General features: G+C 37.1%; 1 protein-coding gene across 1 annotated transcript in view; it reads left to right on the top strand.

Annotated features, from left to right (window-relative positions):
• The window catches only part of Nup35 (nucleoporin 35), a 46488-nt gene extending 42592 nt beyond the window's left edge, over window positions 1–3896 (top strand). The window contains exons 7-9 of the mRNA XM_027943992.2: window positions 643–771; window positions 1799–1963; window positions 3248–3896. Of these exons, the coding sequence (XP_027799793.1) occupies window positions 643–771; window positions 1799–1963; window positions 3248–3325 (372 nt within the window). The 3' untranslated portion in view covers window positions 3326–3896. The remainder of the gene's footprint in view (window positions 1–642; window positions 772–1798; window positions 1964–3247) is intronic.
• Window positions 3897–16111: the final 12215 nt, after the last annotated feature.

The raw sequence follows: 16111 nt of genomic DNA, 5'->3' as shown, positions 1-16111 counted from the left end.
AAATTAAAAATATTTATTTAAAGTTTTGAAAGAATGTGTCCTTTGGATGTAGAGGGCTCAAGGTTGCATAATGTTTGATTTTTAGGAACAAAGAAAAGGTAATCCAGCCTTCCTTTCTTAACTTACAGTCTTTAAAAAAGATGGATTATGATAGATATTATATTACTTTTTCTCAATTTGAGCTTGCTTTATTGGTAATAAAAGAAGAGGAAATTCCTGAGGTACAGAGTTTTCAGAGCTCTTTATCTTGTAGAGGGCTTAAAAAAAAATTATACAAGTTATACCAATTCTTTTTTCTGTTACTATAGACTTAACTCCTACACAAAGTCATATTGATAAATACAGTTTAAAAAATTCATTGTAACTCTTGATATGAGCTTTTTGTGAGAAACAATTATCTTTTGAGAATTACTTTACTTTTAGAAAAAAATTGCCACATATTCTTTGGGAGAATTGAGAGCTGAGTAGAGATTGTTGAAAGTATTTTCGTGTGATTTTTGATAATTTAATATACAACTTTTTATAGGGCATCAAATAAAAAAATGAAAGTATACATTATTTTCAGGTTTTAGTTTTCAAATAGAGTTCATTGAGTATAGATTTTGTATTTTATAACTTAAGAGACACCTTCATTTTTTGCAGATGTCCAACACAGGAAATTGGATGCACATTCGTTATCAGTCTAAACTGCAAGCTCGGAAAGCCTTAAGCAAAGATGGGAGAATATTTGGAGAATCCATCATGATTGGTGTAAAACCATGTATAGATAAAGTAAGTTTTTGGTAATCTAAAAAAAAATAGCCTAATTTATATGAAGAGATTGACATTGATGGTTATGTCACATGACTTTACTGTGCCACTTATTCTGTAAAATGTGATATTTATAGAACTTTTTGTTGCAAGCCAAAATTATTTAATCAAAAGACTTTAGAGATAATCTGTTGTAAATCCTTCATTTTTCAGAAAAAAGAGGATATAAGTGACTTTTACAGAGACTTGATTACTAGTCCATTCTGTTTTTATGCAAAGTAACATCAGATTTTTTTAAGTACTTAAAGGTCTGATCTTATTTTAGGATGAAACCTGATAGTTTACTTTTAAATAGTTGAAGCCTTTTGTTACTCATTTATGTTTCAAAATACTTAATAATATATTCTACATATACTTATTAAACAGTAGATTATGTATAATTTAAACTTTGTGGCTTGTAAAAATCATTGTGACCACACTTTTAAACATATTCAGATTTGTACATAAACTAGGCACTGTACTTGTTGCCAGTATATACACATAAGCAAACAAAGCACACTACTTCTTGTCCTTATAATTTACTGTATCCATGCAATCATATAATTATTGTATTGTACAATTATTGTGTTGTATAATTATTGTATTGTATTATGCCATTGTATAGTAAGATGTTCACAAAGGGTAGAGAACTGTTTGTGGTTACTTGGCACTAAATAGCTTTGGACTTTGTTTCTCCCTTCCACTTCAGGTTTCTTCAAGAAACAATTCTTGAATTGTGTTCTTGCAGATTTTTCATAGTATGTGTTAGGAGATTATTATTCTTATGATTTATAGTTGTATTGAGGTTATTTGAGGTAAATGAGTTGAGATTCCTGGCTGAGCATTAGATTTCAAATGCTAGCCATGAAGTATATCATCTTATCAAGCCTAAAATTATTTGAAAGGTTAATTGGATCAAAGTATGCCTCTTTAAAAATTTTTTTCTTTGGGTGTATTATGTAATATTAGTAGGTTATGTTTATAAGCAAGGAATTATTTGTTTCTCCAGAGCGTTATGGAAAACAGCGACCGATGTGCTTTGTCATCTCCATCTCTAGCCTTTACACCACCCATCAAAACCTTAGGTACACCAACACAATCGGGAAGCACTCCTAGAATTTCTACCATGAGACCTCTTGCTACAGCATACAAAGCTTCTACTAGTGACTATCAGGTATTTTAAGGATTAGATGATTACATAAGAGATGTACTTGAAGGCTGAGGGCATAGCTTGTTGAGTTTTAATTGGGTTGATATATATGCCATTATATTGGTGCTCAGGTTTTTTTGCCTTGATAGAATCTTGAAACTTCTTAAATTTCCTATTTTAAAGTTAGAATCTTGGCAACTTACAAACTTACCTTGAATTTTTAAGAAATGTCTTTGTTGGGGTTGGGAATGTACTTAGGTGGTAGAGCACTTGCCTAGCATGTGAAAAATACTATTTTGACCCCTAGCGCTCAAAATAAACAAACAAAAACTTAAAACGTTTTGAAGGTTTTTTCAGTTTTTTTTCTAACTTATATTTGCATATGGACTAGATGTCTGCTTTGTATATCACTGCCACAGGGAACATTAAAGCTCAATTAAATTAGCCTGGTGTGGTGGCACGAGCCTGTAATCCCAGTGGAAGGCCAAGAACGGAGGATCGAAGTTCAGTCAGCCTCAGCAAAAGCAAGGTGCTAAGCAACTCAGTGAGAGACTGTCTGTGAGACCCTGTCTCTAAATAAAATACAAAAAATAGGGCTGAGGATGTGGCTCAGTGACTGAGTGCCCCTGAGTTCGATCCCCAATACCCCCTCCCTGCCCCCCCCCCCCAAAAAAAAAACCCAAACAAACAAATTGATGACTAAAATATGATGTGGTATTGCAAGTGAAAAAGTTCAAGTAGCTTTGGTTATCAAAAGCTAGCTCTTATTATTCAGAATAGAAAAATTTCTCATTCCAACGTGTTTAAACAAGTTTGCTGTATTTTTTGAATGGTGGAAGAATTGTAACTCTAATTTGGTATATTATTGGACCTTTCTAATTAGCCAAGAGTTTTGAACTTAGCCAGCTGCAGCTGCAGGTCTAAAACACAGCACATAAATTACTTGTGCTTTGTAGAGTGGGTAATAAGTTCAGTTTTTTGATTTCCCTGAAGATTTGGAGATAATTTTAGAACTGGTTTTCTTTAAGTCTATATTTTAAATCCCCCACTTCTTAAAGGTTTGTATTATTTGTTCAGTTTTCTAGTTAAGAGCAGATGGTATTTGCTTTGTCAAGACAATGAGACTTTGTCATTCTTAAAAGCATAAAGATGTTATGAGTTCATATTTTAATCTTTAAAGTATACAAGTATTATAAACACATTTTAGTGTTTCCCTCATAATTTAGCTATTGCCTGTTGCCAAAGAAAACATAACCTAACAGTTTTTTCCCCCATGTATGTGTGTGTGTTTGTATGTTTTTTTAATAGGTTATTTCTGACAGACAAACGCCTAAAAAAGATGAAAGTCTTGTATCGAAAGCAATGGAGTACATGTTCGGCTGGTAGTACAATAAGAGCTAAGAACTCAATTACCAAGGAGGTTGCTACAATGAAACAGAATTAGCAAAGTACTGCCAGTTTCCTTTGGTTAGTTGTATAACCACTCTTGGCAGTGTTGGATACCCATCTTACACTTCTTTTGGAAGCCTTTTTTCTTTAACGATATAGCCTGTTTGTAGCTCGCACTTTAAAAAATGCTTGAGATACGTTTTGAAGAAAACTGAAGATCTCTGTAGAAAGATTTTTGTGCTTTCTGTGATAGTGCATGCTTAAACATAAAATGCTCAGCATTGATTATAATTAAATAATTGAATCTGTGGCAAGGCTTTGTAGTCTTCATGACAAGGTGGGTGAATTTCTTGAAGGAGAACTACAGTTGCTTCTACCAAGACACAAAGATTATACTTAGTAATTTGAATTATGGTCTTTTAATTTAGATATTATTTAATATTTTAATTGTGTATATCTTGTCATGGATTGTCATCTTTCAGTATTCAGAAACCCAAACATTCTTTTAAAAAACCTACTACTAAAATTTCTTGATAATAAACTTTGTCAATTAAATGTATTGAATATTTTTTGAAAGGGTGATTTATTATTGATTGTTGCAAAAAGTTTTAGGTGTTCACTGAAATAGATAAATATATAATTAACTTTTATATACCTATAATTTATTACCATTAATTTTTGCCATGCTTTGTTCTTTTCTTCCTCTTTTATTTTGTTAAAAGCACATTTCAAATGCGATGTAATTTTAATCTAAATATATATCAAAACATTTCTATAATTAAGTATAATACCAATATTTCATTTAATAGAGTTCATGATTTCTAAATACCTAATATTCAGTTAATTTTAAAATTTCCCAATTGTCTGCAAAATGAAATGTTTATGGTTGTTCTTTTTCAAATTATGATCCAAACATATATACAGTATATCTTGTTATTTTGGCTATTAAGTTTCTAAATCTAAGTTGGTTTTCTATTTTGCTCCCTACCAACTATGACTTGTTGAAGGAGCTCTGTGTATTGCCTACAGTGTACCACAGTCTGAATTTAGTCGGTTGCTTTCTTGTTCATCATTATTTCATATTCTAGAAGTTAGATCTAGGGTATATAGATTAGATTCTGATTTCACTTTTCTTGGCAAGAATACTTGATCATGCTATCAGGGTTGTGGCTCAGTAGTGGAGCGCTTCTCTAGCACGTGTGAGATGCACTGGGTTCAATCCTCAGCACTACATAAAAATAAAGTTATTAAAAAAACTTGATCATAATGTAGTACACTTATAGTCATAAAAGGTGTTTAATTTTACCTGTGTTACTTTTAATGATGCTTAGCTTGATCATTGGGTACATGGGCAAAGCCTGACACCTTTATTGGAAAGTTTCCTGTAACTTTATAATGCTGTTTTAAAAAGCATGCATTGATGATACTTGCCTGAATAAGTTATTTCATTAATGACTGCTAAATCTGTCATTCGATGTTGGGAGCATCAAATGAATCAATCATTGCTTTGAACTCCATAGCCCTGGACAGTGAGATTGCTGCTTCTGAGAATATTTCAGTGCTATGGTGCTGAAAGACACGCCAATTTGCAGGTGGCCACTGTTAATGGGGCAGATTCCATGCTTAGCATAGGGAGCTGTGGTTGTGGCTCAGTGGTAGAGCCTCATACATGGAAGGCCCTGGGTTCGATCCTTAGCACCACATAAAAATAAATAAATAAAATAAATTTATAAAAAAAAAATTCTAGAGATAGAAGGAATCTGAAGCAAGTTTGACCTCCATGCTTAGCATAGAATTTATGGGTTTTATAGAGTTGAATTCAGACGCCTACTGCCCATGGGTGGAAGAAATATGGATGTGCCCAGTAAGTAGCCTTGAGGTACCAGCTGTCCAGAACTAGAGTAGATAACTCCAATTAGCCTGTTCTTCTTGACTTCTCTTTTTGTTTACCTTGAAGTAGTTTTTCTCATAGTAAATCCTTTTGATGTTTTTTGCCTCTAAATAAACCATGTGGGCTCTCTTTGTTAGAACCAGATTCCATCAGAGCTGGATCATCTCACCAGGCCCCGCTTTTCACTTCATATCTTTGACTGAATTTCTTAAATTTCTCTTACCTTTAACATTTCTATTCTGACTCACTGACCTAGTTTGGGGAAACTGAGTAAATCTCATGTGACAATTCCTGTTGCATTTATGAGCTGGAATTTTTGTATATAGAAGAACCTTGTTCCACTAGGGCTATTTAGTTACCATGGTACCATGCATACAAAATTGCAGAATAAGTACTTAATCTTTTTCCTTTTTCATTTCAGAGTAATGTTTTGATGCCTTGGCAACTGATGGTGGTAATCCTTTGAGTATAAAAAGATTCGTGGTTTTTTTTTTTTTTTTTTTTTGGTACTGTGAACTTGTGCCTCTTAAAAAAAAATCACTCTTTATCAATTGCAGTTATTCTATTTTTTTTTCTTTTAAAATTTAAGACAGGGTCTTGCTTAGGTTGCCCAGGCTGCCTTTGAATTTGTGATTCTCCTCTCTCAGCCTCTGTGTAGTTGGAATTAAAGGTATGAAGCTTTGTGCCCCACTGCATTTGCGCTTTTGTTCAAATTATCCCCCGTGGCTAGTAAGAATCTCATAAAAGTAGTTCTTATGAGAAAAGGAAGATTTTAATTGAAGTAATATTTGATCCTGAAATGTTTATATAGGCTGCATCTTTAATACGTTTTTATAAAGAATAACTAAAACAGCATAGTGTATAGGAGGTTTTGGTATGCTTTTCAAGTCACAGCAAACTAAAGTAGAAGATTTTAGTTTTCTGAGATGAATGATACTAAGGAATGTACTGGAATGAATAAAAATTTATTAGCTGGGCATAGTAGTGCATGCCTGTAATCCCAGCCACTTGGGAGGCTGAGGCAGGAGAAACACAATTTGGAGTCCAGCCTGGAAAATTTAGCAAGTTCCTCTCGCAAAAATAAAAAAAAATTAAGAAGGTCTGGGGATTTAGCTGTGGTAGAGGGTCCTTGAGTTCATTTCCCATAGTTGCACACACCCCTTTGCCCACATATATGCAAAATCCATTTACAATTACATTTATAGAGTATTTTTCTTCATAAAACTCTTAAAAACCTTTTATCTTAAATAGGATTACATTTTATATTCTGCTTCATTTCATGCAGATCTCAATTATTTAAGGAAGAACTGGCTACAAACTCCATTAAAAAAAAAAAAAACAAACCCTTGTATTGGAGTTAATAGATTTTTTTTTTTTTTTTAAGGCCTCTTTTTTGTTGTTAATTGGAGGGTTATTTATTTGCATGAGCTTTCAGAAACTTGCTTTCTGGATAAAAATATTTCTTAAAAAATTTTTTTTAAGATGTTGATGGACCTTTATTTTATTCATTTATTATATGTGGTGCTAAGAATTGAACCCAGTGCCTCACACATACTAGGCAAGTGCTCTACCACCAAATCATAAATCCCAGCCCCTAAAAATATTTCTTTGCTATTCTTGGGTTTACTTTGCTAATATCATCTTACCTATCATTGTATCTATTACATCATTTATTTAAAAGTTCCAGGGAAATCTCAGGAAGCAAAGCTGCTGTGTTTTTTTTTTTTTTTTTTTTTTAAACAGTATACAGAAGCTACTAAGATCCAGAACCAAACTTCCTCTTACAAGTTCGGAAAGGCTGATTAACACAAAAGTAACTAAGAATTATAGTCACTTTATGTTATTAAAAATAGAGGATAAAGGAGCAAAATAACATATCCATTGACATTCAAAACACATCAGAAAGGAATACCCATAAAATGGATAAAAACCATGGTCACCTGCTTAAGTTATAAGATGTGTAGAAAATGATACAAAATATGGAAGAATACCAAAATCAAAATTTGTGAAAATATTAGTAATAAAGGAAAACATCACTCAGACATTAAAGCTATACTAGAATAAACAACATCAAGAATACTACAGATAATACCTTAAAGGAAATGGAAGATAAAAATGGAGGTTTGGTTGGTTGGGAGTATAGTTCAGTGTTATAGCATTTAAGTAGCATATATGAGGCCCTGGGTTTGATCCCTAGCTCTGCAAAATAAATAAATACACATATTCAAACATATACATACATACATACATACATATATATTAAAAATGGAGATAGCTGTAGAAATTAGAATGAACTGAGATAAAAAGTATTCATGGAGGAAATGACAAAGTTTAGAGAAAAGCAAAAGATGCATCATATATACAGAATGGAAGTGAAGAATACTTGGCTTAAAAAAATAAAGATTTAAAGGTACATACCTTAGAATATTATCCTGGAGAAAACAATAGCAAGACATAAACTTTGGATTTGGCCAACTAGACAAAACTTGTGCCTCATATATGCAAGTGACTTGTAAGAGCAAATTAGGCAATAGTACTATGTCCAGAGAAAAAGATTAACATATTTAAGGTATTTTTGGAAAGAATATGTGAACACTAATGGAGCAAAAGTGATTCTTAGGTATAAAAATCATTGCTCAGACATTAATCTATAGCCAGAATTCAGGGAAAATGTTTCTCGAGTGCTTCCTGAGCAATGGCTTAGAGAATGCACCTCAAACATGGTGAATAATTAGATGTTCAGTCTGTGGTGAGCATTTAATTTGACACTAAAACACATCACTATACAAAGTGCTGGCCAGGCTTATTGCTGGAAGTTCATTCAACTGGGTAGAATTTCCTTCATCAATTTCAGAAGGCCTACTTAAAATCTAATATGACAGCAGTCAAATTTTGGTTTCCAATTAAAATATCAGACTGGCTTATCTTTGGACTAAGTCTGGGTTTTCTCTCTGCTATCCACTGATGGTGGTGAACTCCTCTGAAGTCATACATTGTGAGGTTAGGGAGAGGTAATGGTGCGTTGGAAGTAAATGATGTTGAGTTCTGAGCCACATTTTTGTGAAATTTGGAATCTTGGAAACAACTTGGGTTCCATCCTAAATGTACTATGAGTTACTACTATGCTGATCATATGGTGTAGTGGGTCTGATAATTTCCAGTTTATGGGTATTATTAGTTTATGTTCACATAATTGATGTGCTATGATGTAACTTGATGGTCAGGTGTTACATCTCTGAGCTGCTTTTAAAACAGTGAATAGGGGCTGGGGATGTGGCTCAAGTGGTAGTGTGCTCACCTAGCATGCGTGAGGCACTGGGTTCGATCCTCAGCACCATGTAAATGTAAAATGAAGATATTGTGTCCACTTAGAACTAAAAAATAAATACTTTTAAAAAAAACAGTGAATAGATATTTGCCACAGAAAGAGTACCCTTGCTTTGGAAACCTAGAGGTTTGGATTATGAATTCTTTAATCAGGGCTTACCAGGGATTCCTTGTAGCATCCTTGTCTATTATAGATGTCTCTAGCTTCATGGACTATGCCAGGTCATATGACCCAAGTGGTAGAGTTATTTTTATTGTAACGTGTACTTGTTCCAGAGTCCTCTTACTCTGGGCCCCACTAAAATCTTGTAAGTCACCTGAGAAATGGATTGAAGGAATTCTTCCATTTATATTTTGTTTTTTCAAAAATCCATAAGCCTATTAAGTGCACACGCACCCTCACACCCCTCCCCCTCTCCTTCTCTTCCCACTCTGCCCTCCCCTTGTCTCTGCAGGAGGAACAAGGCACAATTACTTATCTTCTAGGGTGGGGCTGGCTCAGTGTGCCCCAGACCTCTGGACCTCTTATAACTTAAGCAGTATGTTAAAACTCTGAATTTTGTGGCTTTTCTCCTACTCTCTGGCATGCATCTGACTTAGCAAATTTGTCCAGAATACTTTTCATTTATTCCTTTAATTTTTTTTTTTTTTTCCTAAGGGGCTAGGACTGTAGCTCAGTGATAAGAGTGCTTGTCTAGAATCTGGGTTCGATCTCCAGCACAAAAAAAAAAAAAAAAAAAAAAAAAAAAAGTGGGGGGGAGTGTGTGTGTGTAAATAAAACATACATGTATATATAAAACATATATACACATAACGAAACTTATCATCTTAACTTATTTACTTGGCAGAGGGCAGGAACTAGGCATTGAACCCAGAGGGGCTTATTTTGAGTCAGGGCTTAGTTAATTTGCTTAGGGCCTTGCTGAGTGGCTGAGCCTGACTTTAAACTTGCAATCCTCTTTGCCTCAGCTTCCCAAGTTGATGGAATTACAGGTGTGTGTCATCATTCCTCCCATTTTGCCCATTTTAAGTGTAAAGTTGAGTGGTATTAATTACACTTATGTACAATCATCACTGTTTATATCCATAATTCTTTTCATCTTGCAAAACAAACTCTACCCATTAAACAACTTTCCCATCCACCTAGTTTTGGCAACCACTTCTTTTAGGATATTCTACATGTAATAAGATATTACTTGCAAATGGATAATTTGATGTCTTCCTTTCCAGTTTGTATGCCTTCATTTCTTTTTCTTATCTAATTGCTCTTGCTAGAATTTCTATTTTTATGTTAAATAGAAGCAGCCAGACTGGATATCTCTGTCTTCTCCCTTATATTAGAGGAAAAGCTTGTATTTTTTTTTTTTTTTTTTTACCAGAGACTATACTGTTTTTTTTCCCTCCCTTTCTCTCTCCCTCTCTCTCTCTCCCCCCCCCTCCCCCTCCCCCTCCCTTTCTCTCTCTCTCTGGGTGTGGGTATGTGCATGTGTGTTTCTGTGCTGTGGATTGAATCCAGGGCCTGGCAAATACCTTTTGAATGACCTGTATTCCCAACTCTGCTGTGGGTTTTTCATACGTAGCTTTTAATTATTCTCAATAATGAAAATTATTTCTATTATTCTTTTTTTTTTTTTTTTTAATATATCTGAGAATGGTTTTCCTCTGAGTTTTTATATTTATTTATTTATTTATTTTTAGTTTTCGGCGGACACATCTTTGTTTGTACGTGGTGCTGAGGATCGAACCCGGGCCGCACGCATGCCAGGCGAGCGCGCTACCGCTTGAGCCACATCCCCAGCCCCTCTATTATTCTTGTTGAGTGTTTTTATCATGAAAATTGTTGAATTTTATCTTTTTCTGTATGAACTGAGATGATCATAACCGTCCTACCTTCCCCGCTACCCCCATTCATTGATTTTTTCCTTGCATTCCAGGAATAATCCCATTTGACTATGGTATGTAGTGATCAGGATAATGGGCTTTAGTTTTCTTGTCATGTCTTTCCTGGCTTTGATAGTGAGGGTAATGCAACTTTATACAGAGAGTTTAGAGGTGTTCCCTCTTCAACTTTTTGGCAAAGTTTGAGAAGATTGGTGTTAGTTTTTTATAAATGGTATAGTTCACCAGTGACATCATTATCTCCATCCAGGACTTTGCCAAGAAGTTTTTTGAGTAATGACACAGTCTTATTTGTTTTAGATCTATTCACATTTTCTGTTTCTTCATGATTTAGTTTTGGTAGGTTTTGAATTTGTAGGAATTTGTTCATTTTATCTAGGTTAGCCAGTTGGTTTCATGAAAAATTTCTCATAGTAGTCTCATAATCCTTTTAATTTCTATAGAATTGGTGGTAAACATCCCCCCTTTCATTTGTGATTTTAAGTAATTTTGATATTCTCTTTTTTAAATTGGGTATCTGGCTAAAGATAGTAAATTATGTTGGTCTTTTGGTTTCATTGTTTTGCTGTATTGTGTTTCTATTCTCTCTTCACTCATCTCCGCTGAATCTGAATATGTGTTATTTATCTTCTGTTAGTTTTGCATTTCCCCTACCCTAGGGACTTGGATTTTTTTTTTTCCTCCTTACGTTGTAAAGCTAGATTGTTGGTTTGAGATCTTGTTTTTTTTTCTTTAAAAATTTTTTTATTAGTTATTGATGGACCTTTATTTTATTTATTTATATGTTGTGGTAAGAATCAAACCCAGTGCCTCACACATGCTAGGTAAGCACTCTACCACTGAGCCACAACCCCACCCCATGAGATCTTGTTTTTTAATGTAAGCATTGTATTTATTAAAATTGCTCTTAGTATTGCTTTTGCTGCATCTTGTTTTTTTTTTTTCTTTTTCATTCCAAATATTTTCTTATTTCCCTGGTGACTTATTATTTGATCCACTGGTTTTTAAAAAGAGTGTTTAATCTCTACAACTTCATGAATTTTCTATTTTTTTCTGTATTTTATTTCTAACTTCATATGTGGATGGAGAAGCTTTGTATGATGTCTTTTTAAATCCATTGAGACTACTTGTGGCCTAACATATAATCTCTCCTGGGAAATATCCCACGTGTATAGGAGAAGAACATGCATACTGTCATTTGGCAGAGTGTTCTGTATGTTTCTTGCGTATAGTTGATTTATTATGTTGTTTACATTTTCTGTTTTCTTCTATTTGGCTGGTAGTTTTATCCAGTATTGAGAGTATAGGATATTGACATCTCTAGTTAATATTGCAGGATTGTTTTTCATTCAATTCTGGTATATATTTTGATTATCATGTACAGAGAGGTTTATAATTGTTCTAAATTCTATGTTGAATTTTTAATTAATATTTAATGTCCTTTTTATTTTTAACCTCATAACCTTTTTTTAAAGTAAAAATTTATTTTTGTCTGACTGGGCATAGTGGCACTTAGCTGTAATCCCAGAAACTGAGGAGGCTGAGGCAGGAAGACTACAACTTCAAGGCCAGCCATAGCAATTTAAGGGAGACCTGAAAGGCCAAGGTTTGTCGTCGGAGATTAAAATGCACACATACAGATAGCAGTGACAAAGATGAAGCACTTTACTGCAAGCTGGTTCTAGCTTATATAGAAAGTGAGAGTCAGTTATCTTAAACCAGGAAGCTCCCTGGGCCAATCACAGTAAAGGTCAGGCCATCACCTAGGGTGCACGCATGTCCGCCCTGCATAAGATTCATGGGGGGCACGAACTGTCCACGTGTACGGAAGACAGGAGGGCCAATTAGAAGGTTTTCAAAACAGCTTGTTATCTGCCCACTGGCAACTTGCCCGCCGCTATGTTGCATTAGGGGCCCCTTATCTGAAAGGCCCGGGGAGTTCTAGCTGCCCACTGGCAATTTGCCCACCGCCATGTTTGAAAGGCCCGGGGAGTTCTCAGGTTGACTCCCAACATTCCCCTTTTTTTTTGTTATTATATGGAAAGGGACGTCGATTCGCTCTGGCTACTTCCCTGCTGAGTGGGGGCGTCGCCGGGGAAGGGGTCTGAAGGAGGGAAGTTAGGAGTCCCCAGAAGAGAGCTGCAAAAATTGGTATAAGGTCAGATGTGACATCACAAAATGTTTCCTGTAGCCAAAGGTCAATTATCATTCAGTCCAGTCGGTATAAGTCTCTTGGGTGGGTACAAGCCAGGCATCATCAGATATCGCTCTCAAGAAGGTATCCCAGGAATCTTTGAAGGGTTTTTCAGCATTGTGAGGGATGTTCTCTGGAGAAGGCGGTTGATTCTCTGTGGCCAGAAGCTGATAATTTCTAAGTAGAAACTGGTTAAAAGTTTGGTTAGAGATTTTACCTACTTGAGTTTGAATAAACTTTATAATACATGGTAAAAAATAGACACATTTAAAAGATTACACATAGTGGTCCAAGGATAGGCCATACCCATGCCAGAAGGGGAGTGGACATTAAGGAAGAGAAAAGGTTTTGACTTGTTGGGGTCCTTGAGGTGGCTGCCAGTTCAGTGAGCTTAACAACATTGTCTTCTACGAGACCCGATTCGTTGATATAATAGCATTCTTCCCTAAGGAAAAGACAGGTTCCGCCCTTTTTGGCGGTGAGTAAATCTAGGGCCCTGTGATTCTGAAGGGTGACTTCTGTCAATGAGGTGACCTGTTTTTATAAGGACGTTAAGGTTCTGCTGTGGAAGTAAGTGCTCCTTCAAGTTTTGAATTAATGTCCTTGACAGCCCATAGGGAATGACTTAAGGCTCTTCCAGGTAACCCTGCGCTTGCCGCTGAGGCCGTTAATGAAATGCCTATCACTAACAGAAGGAATGCAGCCTGTTTTCCATGTTTTAGAGGGTTAAGGATGGATTTTACTTCAGAGTTGCTATAGAGTGAGTTGTGGAACTATGGTGACTAATAAACATGGGCTAGGCATGTTGGAGAGTATAATGGCGGTGAGAGTGCCATTGCACCAGAAGAAGAGACCTGGTGGGGAATAAGTGGTGTGGTTGATAGTTAGGTTATGGTGGCAGAAACCTGCCAGAAGGGAATTGGGAGTCGCAGATCCCAGAAGGCAAACCCGAGGAATTATGGTGTGGTTATTTTCCTTGGGTTCCCATAAAGGAACATTCTGCAGGGGTTTAATAGGATCCTTTTTTGTAGGATGAGTTGGGCAAGCTGGAAATATCTGCACTGGAAACTTTTATTGGAACTGCGGCAAGTAAGGGCCGTGCTAGGGAAGCGCACAGAAAGCAATTTGCTGGACTTGCAGCGGGGAAAGTTTGTGTCAGCGATGATCTGTAACCAGGTATAGATCGGTGAAGCCTGAGAGTCAGAAGTGCGTTGGCTTTCTAGGGATGCGAGCAGCCATTGTTCTGAGTGTTTTATGTTGGTTGAGACAAGAGAGACTGGGGGCTCTATGGAAACATATTCCTGGATAATGGATAAGGAACCACAGGGAGTGGAAGCATACCCACCGAAATAAAAGGAAGCTTTTACTCCTGCTGCCCAGCGTGGGTTCCCAGGGTCTGGGATGGACAGCTTGTATTGGTGGGAGGCAGACTCAAGTTTAAATCTTCCTACATTTAATTGCCCTGAATATGCGTCATGAATTCTGCATGACCAATAGGGGAAGCCTCCGTAGGTTTCCAGCCACTGTTTGCAGTAATCCTTATTTGGGTCATATAAAAAACATAAGTAAGGGTGGCTGGCTTGCTTAATGAGCTCTAGAGGAAGAGGAAGAGAGTACAATATAGATGGCTGAGGAGCACACTGTTAGGGGACAGTCAAAAGTTGTAGCTAAGCGGTTGGTCTGGGTGTTTTTTGTGTGTATGTTTCTTTCACCTTGAATCTCCAGACATATGATGGTGAAGGCATTACCCTTGGGGTGAGGATGAGGATGAGGATCAGAAAGTTAAGGTACATTTTCGGATATGTTTTCAGCTATGGGTGTAAGGGCAGAAACACGAGAGACACAAATTTTTAAAGGGTCAGTAGGGTGGGGAGAGCAAGAGTATGTAGGTATGGATTCTTGTGAGTCCTCTGGTCCGACGTTGCCAGAATCAGTTTCCCGGATGCATGGTTTGAGCCTGGAAATGTGAATCCATGGGGTTAATTGATTATTTGTGAGTCTGAGTTTTGCTGCCAAGGGAGTGCACATGATAACTGAGGCGGGGCCCTCCCATTTGGGGTGTAGTTGGGGTCTTTCACCTGGGGGACAGTAATATACCTGTTGGCTGGGTGTTAGGGTGAGGGGGTTTTGAGTAATGGTTGGGTCAGGTAAAAGCCAGTCCTGGTATTTCCAAAGTTCAGAGCGTAGATGGAAAAGGAGAGGTAGAGCGTAGGAATCTGGTATAGGTAATTTTTCAGTCTGTATTCCGGGGGGCGGTAAGAATGAACGGCCGTACATAACCTCAAATGGGGAAAGGTTGGATGGTTTCTTTGGTAAAGTCCTGAGACGCAACAGGGCCAAGGGGAGGACCTTAGTCCAGTCTAGGCTTAATTCTATGGTGAACTTGGTGAGGGTTTCTTTGAGAGACCGATTAGTTCTTTCAACTTTCCCGGAAGCTTGGGGACGGTAAGGGCAATGGAAATACCAAGGGAGTGATAGTGCACTAGCTAGCCCCTGAGTTATCTGCGAGGTAAATTCTGGGCCATTATCCGATTGGATGGAAGTGGGCATCCCGAAACGAGGGATTATGTCAGATATCAACCGATCCACAACCGTGGATGCCCGCTTATTGGATGTGGGAAATGCCTCTATCCACCCTGAGAATGTGTCCACCAGTACTAAGAGATATTTGATGTTTTTTACCCTGGGCATGTTTGTGAAATCAATTTGCCAATCAGCTCCTGGGGTGTGACCACGGGCTTGATGAGAAGGCTAGGGTCTGGATTTTAAGGGGGTGTTGGTATTGGTCCTCTGGCAGACCTGGCATGTGGATGTAACCTGTTGCAGAAAGGTCCGATCGTCAGAGGAAAGAGGGAAAAAAGATTGAAGGAAAGTCTCTGGGGGCTAGAATGGAACAGTGAATGGAGAAATCTAATGAGTTGGTGAGGGTCAGAAAGTCGCTCCTCAGAGGAAAGATGGAGTAATGAGGAAGAGGTTGGGGCCTGTAGGGCAGCCAACCTGGTCAGCTTTAGAGTTGCCCACTGTGGCAGGAGAAGAGTCGGTCTGATGGGCTTTACAGTGGACTATTCCCAGCTGTAAAGGCAGCGTGGAAGCTCATAGCAGATTAGAAATAAGGCTGGCATTTATAATAACAGTTCCTTTAGTAGTTAGGAGTTCCCTCTCCTTCCAGATAGCCGCATGAGAAACCAGTATATGAAAGAGATATTTGGAATCAGTGTATAGAGAAAGCTTTTTCCCTCTTGCTAGTTCACATGCTCTTGAGGCAGCTATAAGTTCTGCTTGTTGGTTGGTTGTGCTGGAATTGAGGCAATGAATGGTGCAGGAAGGCACCGGTCTGTGTGTTCCCTTAGGAGTTTGTGTAGAAGTGTGAGATAGGGCAGGTGGGACACAAGGGGAGGAGGAGTGATTGAAAAGATTTGGGTGATTAAGAAAGGGCACCCATCGAGTTGCTCAAAGGGGCTAAGGCCTGAGT

Source organism: Marmota flaviventris, chromosome 11 (assembly GCF_047511675.1).
Source record: "Marmota flaviventris isolate mMarFla1 chromosome 11, mMarFla1.hap1, whole genome shotgun sequence".
Classification (NCBI taxonomy): Eukaryota; Metazoa; Chordata; class Mammalia; order Rodentia; family Sciuridae; genus Marmota; species Marmota flaviventris.
The sequence above is the reverse complement of the archived record's forward strand: the minus strand, read 5'-3'. Positions and strand labels throughout refer to the sequence as shown.